General features: G+C 38.8%; 1 protein-coding gene across 1 annotated transcript; it reads left to right on the top strand.

Annotated features, from left to right (window-relative positions):
* Nucleotides 1-606: 606 nt before the first annotated feature.
* LOC308640205 (olfactory receptor 1L3) lies at nucleotides 607-1,578 on the top strand (the record flags this gene model as incomplete). The annotated part of the gene is made up of 1 exon (XM_081278453.1): nucleotides 607-1,578. One exon carries the CDS (start codon nucleotides 607-609, stop codon nucleotides 1,576-1,578), a length of 972 nt encoding a protein of 323 aa, XP_081134579.1.
* Between the last annotated feature and the right edge of the window lie 5,643 nt (nucleotides 1,579-7,221).

Below are 7,221 nucleotides of genomic sequence, written 5' to 3'. Positions count from 1 at the left end.
ATGAAAAAAGGAAGGAATGATGGAATGAAATTGACTAAACCAGGGCTGGGGATATAGCTTAATTGGTAGAGTGCTTGCCTCATATGCACAAGGCCATGAGTTTAATTCCTAGCACCACAAAAAAAGAAAAGAAAAGAAAAAGAAATTGACTAAACCATGTTATGTACATGTATGAACATACCTCAATGAATTTCACCTTTCTGTGTATCTATAAAGCACTAATTAAAAAAAAAAAAAAAGCTATAAATAAATAGAAGGAAGACCAGTAGAGTAAAGGAAGGGGAACAGGGGGAAGGAGGAGGAGAGAGGAAGGGGAAGTTCTGGGAACTGAATTGGAGCAAATCATATTCCATACTTGTATAATTATGTCAAAAATAAACCCCAATATTCTACATAACTATAATGAACTAATAATAATAAAAATTTAAAAATAAGTGATTCAGCTTTGATTTTGCCATACTCAGGGGGAAATGAATGAACACCAGAGTAAACACTCCATTAATAATTGTTCAGTATAAGTACAAGTTGGGGAGGTGCTCATCACAGATGACGTAAGAACCATTCATTGACAGTGTTTCCCTCTGTAGGTATAGACAAGCCTGTGGAATGTCCAACCTGACAAGAGTCTCCGAATTCATCCTCTTGGGACTCTCTTCTCGGCCTGAGGATCAGAAACCACTCTTTGCCCTCTTTCTTATCCTATACCTGGTCACCCTGCTGGGAAATATGCTCATCATCTTGGCTATCCGCTCTGATCCTCAACTCCACAACCCTATGTATTTCTTCCTAAGCATTTTGTCCTTTGCTGATATTTGCTACACAACCGTTATAGTTCCCAAGATGCTGGTGAACTTCTTATCAGAGAAAAAGACCATTTCCTATGCTGGATGTCTGGCACAGATGTACTTCTTCCTGGTCTTCGGCAACATGGACAGTTACCTCCTGGCAGCCATGGCCATTGATCGCTATGTAGCCATCTGCAATCCCTTCCATTATGTCACTGTTATGAACCACAGGCGCTGTGTCCTGCTGCTGGCCTTTTCAGTTGCTTTCTCCTATCTTCACTCCCTCCTGCATGTCCTCCTGGTGAATCAGCTCACCTTCTGTGCATCAAATGTTATCCATCACTTCTTTTGTGATGTCAACCCTGTTCTGAAACTGTCCTGCTCTTCTACCTTTGTTAATGAAGTTGTGGCCATGACGGAAGGGATGGCCTCTGTGATGGCTCCATTTGTGTGTATCATCATCTCCTACCTGAGAATCCTCATTGCTATTTTCAAGATTCCCTCTGCTGCTGGAAAACGCAAAGCCTTCTCCACCTGCAGCTCCCATCTCACTGTGGTGACTCTGTTTTATGGGAGTATTAGCTTTGTCTATTTTCATCCCTTGTCCAGCTATACTGTCAAGGACCGAATAGCAACAATCAACTACACAGTATTGACATCAGTGTTAAACCCGTTCATCTACAGTTTAAGAAACAAAGACATGAAAAGGGGCTTAGAGAAATTGATAAGCAAGATTAACTACCAAGTGGATAGGTTTTGTTTTGCAAAGGCCAATAAAATCCATGTACCCTGATTGCAAGGTGTGTGTATGTGTTAGTATGTGCATGTGTATGTGTGTGTTTGTATGTGTATGTGCATACACATGCATGTACCTGTACCTGATGTAAATCTGTTGTGGAGAAACACTCATCAGTTGCAGTTGTACCTAGTAGTTTTCTACCTGTGTTCTCTGTCACCCATGATTGTGGTTAGGATGTCTTTTTCCTATTACAGACTCACTTCATAAGAGCTCTCCGTCCCAGAAAGTCACATTTCCTTCACTCATTCCATATTTCCTTGGATCCTTTCATATTTCTCTCCACTAATTCAGCCATATTTGGTCATTGAACATAAAAGAGAGTTTTCATACATGTCTATATACAAATTTACATGTGTGAAAAATATGTATGCAAACCTGGGCATCTTATTCTATTTGAAACCATAAGAAACTTTTTGCAGAACATGGATGTGTATGTGTGTGTGTTTGAAAGAGAGAGAAAGAAAGAAAGACACCTCCCATTCAACTAAGGGTTCTCCAACTGCAGAATCTGTGTTCCCTGGTCCTGACATGATAAAACTATGGTCTCTTTTTAAAATGCTCACAAGAACTGCATGCCGTGGTCTCTGGAGTACTAGACTCTCCACAGCTTACACCAATAGTCTAACTGCCTGTTGGTAGGACAGGTCAATGCTTCTGCCTGTGTTTGGGTCTCTACTCTTCTTTCCCTTCCTGTACTTAAGGTGCGTTCACCCCCTCAACTCTCCCTGAGGTTTTTGGTTTTTTTTGGGTTTTTTTTGTTTTTGTTTTTTTTGTTTTTTTTGGTCTGGGTACTGTTCTCTCTAGAGATGCTTGTGTTACTACTATCTCTTCTCTGTCAATCTTTCTTGAGAATAAAGGAATCTGAAAATAAAGGAATCTGAAAAGCTTCCTATAGTCACTGGAGACAGTAAAAGATCAGTGGATGTGACCTACTAGTAAGGGCCTTTTGGCTCAGAGTACCTGCTATTTTAAAAGAGGTTCCCAATTTATGTAAAGAATGAATTATGTGATTTAGTAAAGCAGTTTTATTCTATGCAGTTTTCTTCAGGACAGTGATTCTTTCCTAGTGTTTGTGTTTTAATGTCTATGTTTAGAAAATCAACTATTAAATTAAAATATTCTCATGGTATTTTAGATAAGGAGCAGTCCTTTCTAAAATAGATGATCTCAAAGTTTTTAAATTATAGGATAAGGTTCTGGTGATCTACTATACAGCTTGATGACTATACTTAATAATGTGTTGGATACTTTTAAAGAACAAAAGCAGTAGATTTTAGATGTTCTTACCACAAATAAATGGTATTTGATAGTTATGTTACTAGCCTGATGGGATCATTCCTGATGGGATCATCATTTCATGAATTGAAAAACCACATTGTATCTCATAAATATATACAACTATTGTTTTTCAATTGAAAATAAAATAATTTTTAAGAGAAATTCTAAATTCCTTTAATTTTGCCACAATAATCCTGAACCAAAGGCAAGGTAGGGTTGGGAAAAGGATATACTGTTCAATTTCATTCCTTTATTACACACAAGCAAATTAATTATAACTTTCATGCCAACTTCAATCAATTGATAACGATTGTTATAGTAAGAAGATTTATGTGCCTACTCTGGGTTAAACAAAGAAGAATGAGTGAAATCAATTTTATGAGCTACGGGTGTAGACCAAGGAGTACTGGTACATATAATAAATGAATCTTAAATTGCCACAGGCCTTGGTGACTTGATATGCAAAGGAACTTCATTTCTATTGCTTTATTTCTAATTTTATCTTTGAATTTGTGCTCTGAATGGAGAAAAATACTTGGGACAATAACCAGTTCTCTACTGTCCAAAAATTTAATGCCACCTTAGCCTAGTCTCTTTTGGTCCCGTTATGGTCACATATTGAAGACATGATCCCAAATGCAGCCAGGTTCAGAGGTGGGGCTTTTGAGAAGTGAATGGATCAAGAGAGAGCTCTGACCTCCTCGGTGCATTAATCCATTGGTAGGGGAATGGACACCTGGGAGACAGTGCAAACTTGAGACAGGTGGGGCATGGCTGGAGGAGGTAAATCTCTGGGAATGTGCCCTACCTCAGGCCCAAAGCAATGTAGTCAGCCAACTATGGACTAAAACCAAAACCTGAAACAAATCTTTCCTCCTTCAAGTTGTTTTTCTCAGGTATTTGTCACCGTGATGAAAACTTAACTAACACAGGTCCTATGCTAGACTCTGTTACTGACATCTAGCCTTGTTTCATTCATGGAACATGACTAGGGCTTGTTGTGGGGACTAGTAACTGGATTTTATTACTCTTCATACCCTCTAATCATGACCCAATGGAGATACCATGCTTTGCCATCATGAGGCAGTTCCTACCATATATATCTCCTTGACATCATTCTCCTCTCTCTCATATATCAAACTGGCTCTTGTCACTCCTACCTAATTTGAATGAGCCTCTCTAGACCACTGGAAAATCTTGGTATTATCTGCAGAAGAATACTTGTGGAATATCCAGTCCTCTACTGTTCAAAAATCCAATGCTATCATTTTATCTTTTTATTGATATTTTTTAAATAAATGACAGCGGAATGCATTATAATTCTTATTATACATATACAGCACAATTTTTCATATCTCTGGTTGTATATAAAGTAATTTGAAACCCAATTCGTGTCTTCATACATGTACTTTGAATAATGATGTCCATCACATTCCACCATCATTGCTAGTCCCCTGCTGCCGCAGTCTTGGCTGGGCACAGAATCACGAGCCACTCAAGCAGGAACAAAACTTTATTTTGAAAAAGCCGCCAATACTCTGTAGGCGCTGGCAAGCCAAACCCGGTCCTCCCACGCGGGCCTCCACCGGAACCGCGCGTTCCCCGGAACCGGGGGTCCCCCGGACCTCCCCCGGAATTCCCTCCTACTATCCTTCCCCAACCAATGGGAACTCTCCATGAGTCCCGTAACATGAATCTGGTAGCAGGCCAAGGTGAACAGCGGGAGTCCAATTTCCATATGAATGTAAATCTTAACATAATCATCTCAGTGGCTAGCTGGCGTCACTTTACAACCAAAGGTGCCATACATCGTATATTTGCTTGTGGCTCCTAGCATCTGCCCCCTTCTGTTTAATTAAGCAACAAGCAATGTGGCTAGGGACCGTGCCTGGTAGGTTGTCCAATTTAACATATGGTTCTTACCCGTCATGGGAGAACTGACATTTAGGCGTCAGCTTCCTGTCTTAGGTTGAATCCACTGTAATCAGATCAACCCGTCACTGACTACCGGTCCAGCATTCAGCCATGCTTGTGGATAGGCCTATGCACCAGTGGGGGGGTGAGGTTCTTGCCTCACCTCTGTTGGCCCCCAAATTTATCCTTGGTGCCAGTGGGGGGGTGAGGTTCTTTGCCTCACCTCTGTTGGCCCCCAAATTTTAGACCATCACTAGTAGAAGGGAGGAGGATACAGAAATGCCACGACACCAAGCCAATTGATGGCTCCTTTGGAAAAATTGCGTCACTGGTGACACCATCAGCAAAGATGCCAGTATTACCACAATAAACATGGGGTGAGCTGGCAAGGAAATTGCATCACTGGTGACACCATCAGCAAAGATATGCCAGCAGTACCACAATTCGGTGCACCAGATGATATTTCACAATGTATGCAACTGATATATAGTCCAGGCAAGTTCTGCAAGCAGTTCAAATTGGAGGAGTCTATCAATATGTCCATTTCCTCCCAAAGTAAATCAAGTCCTTGATTGAGCATTACTTGTTGAGTTATATTCATTGATGCATCAGTTTATACAGTTTACTGTGATAGCTATCATAGAAGCTGTAGTTTGGTTTTATCTCAGTCTTCACCGGAATTGGGATGGAGATGGAAATTCTGGCAATGATGCTAAAGAGACATTATCCTGAACAGAATTATTAAATATAATGAAAAGGAAAGGTGAAAGTAAACAAACATATCTGTTAAACTCCTTTAAAAACAATCCTTAACAGCTGTTTACCTAATTTAAATTAAACCATATAAATCACGTGAATAAAGAAAAAATTCGGATCCATTTTTTTCATGAGCGCTCCTCATATAAGAAATATGGACATACACACATACAGACATACAACACAAAACAGAAGTGTGCACACAACATACAACACATAAGACAATAGTAAATAAAGGCCTTGTAACTATACCTAGGTGAAATCTCCATTGCAATGTTTAAAAACTCCACAGTCAAAAAAAATAAAACACAGTCAAAAAATAAAACTGATCAGAAAAACATTAACCTAGGTTTGTATGAGCTCAAAATTAAAATAGAACTTTATGATGTGGGAAAAATGCAATAATAAAATAGATATTGAAAAAAAAAAAAAACACCTTGGTTAATCACTGTCGCAGATGTAAGAATAGCCAAGCTGGAGCTCTGGATGTCAGCTGTTATGGATTTGAGTCAAATCATCTTTTTTTTCTGTAGAAATTGTTTTAGTTAATCTCTCTGGAATCCAAATCGGTTGCTGTTCATCCTGTGGGAAAACACAGATAGCGCCCCGATTCCAGACTATCACTGGATCCGGGCCTTTCCATTGTCCTGTTAGAATATCTTTCCAAAGTACCTTAGGCTTATGTACATTTTTTGGGTACAAATGTCTTTCCGCAGCACTAAGTCCCGATGAATCCAAATTTAAAAAGTTTAGAGTAAAAAGGGTTATTTTAAGTTTATCTTTGGGGGATATATACCCCTTTCCAATTCCCTCCTTTTGTTTTAATAAGTACATTTTAATAGTTTGATGAGCTCTTTCAACTATGCCTTGTCCTTGTGGATTGTATGGAATTCCTGTTATGTGAGTAATGCCAAATGATGAGCAAAATTGTTTAAAAGAGGTGGAAGTATAACCAGGACCATTGTCTGTTTTTAACTGTTTTGGAACGCCCACAGTGGCAAAATTTTGTAAGCAATGAGCTATAACATCTTTAGTTTTTTCTCCGGCATGAAGGGAGCCCATCAAAAATCCGGAAGAGGTATCAAATGTAACATGTAAATATTTTAATTTTCCAAATTCTGGCAAGTGTGTGACGTCCATCTGCCAAATATGGTTAGGTATCAGTCCTCTAGGATTGACTCCAAGATTAACTTGTGGTAAAAATGTCACACAATTTTGACATTGTTTTATTATATGTCTGGCTTGTTCTTTAGTTATTTTAAAACGTTTTTGTAAAGTATTAGCATTGACATGGAACGTTTTATGAAAATTTATAGCTTCTTCTATTGTGGAGAAAATATGTATGTCATGTGTAGATTTATCTGCTAGTTCATTGCCCATACTAAGGGCTCCAGGCAATCCTGTATGTGCCCTGATATGACCTATAAAGAATGGATCTTTTCGGTCCCAGATTAGACTTTGTATAGCGGAAAACAAAGAGAAAACAGTAGAAGAAGGTGAAATCCTACCAGCATCTTCAAGGGATACTATAGCATTAACTACATATTGACTATCAGAAAATAAATTAAATACAGAATCTTTAAACATCATAAAAGCTTGTAATACTGCATTAAGCTCTACCTTTTGAGCTGATTGCTTGGGTACTAAAAATGTAAAAGTTTGATCAGGAGTAACTACTGCTGCTGTACC

The sequence above is a fragment of the Spermophilus citellus genome (genome assembly GCF_964194105.1).
Source record: "Spermophilus citellus genome assembly, chromosome: 2".
Classification (NCBI taxonomy): domain Eukaryota; kingdom Metazoa; phylum Chordata; class Mammalia; order Rodentia; family Sciuridae; genus Spermophilus; species Spermophilus citellus.
This window is presented reverse-complemented; position numbering and strand designations above follow the sequence as displayed.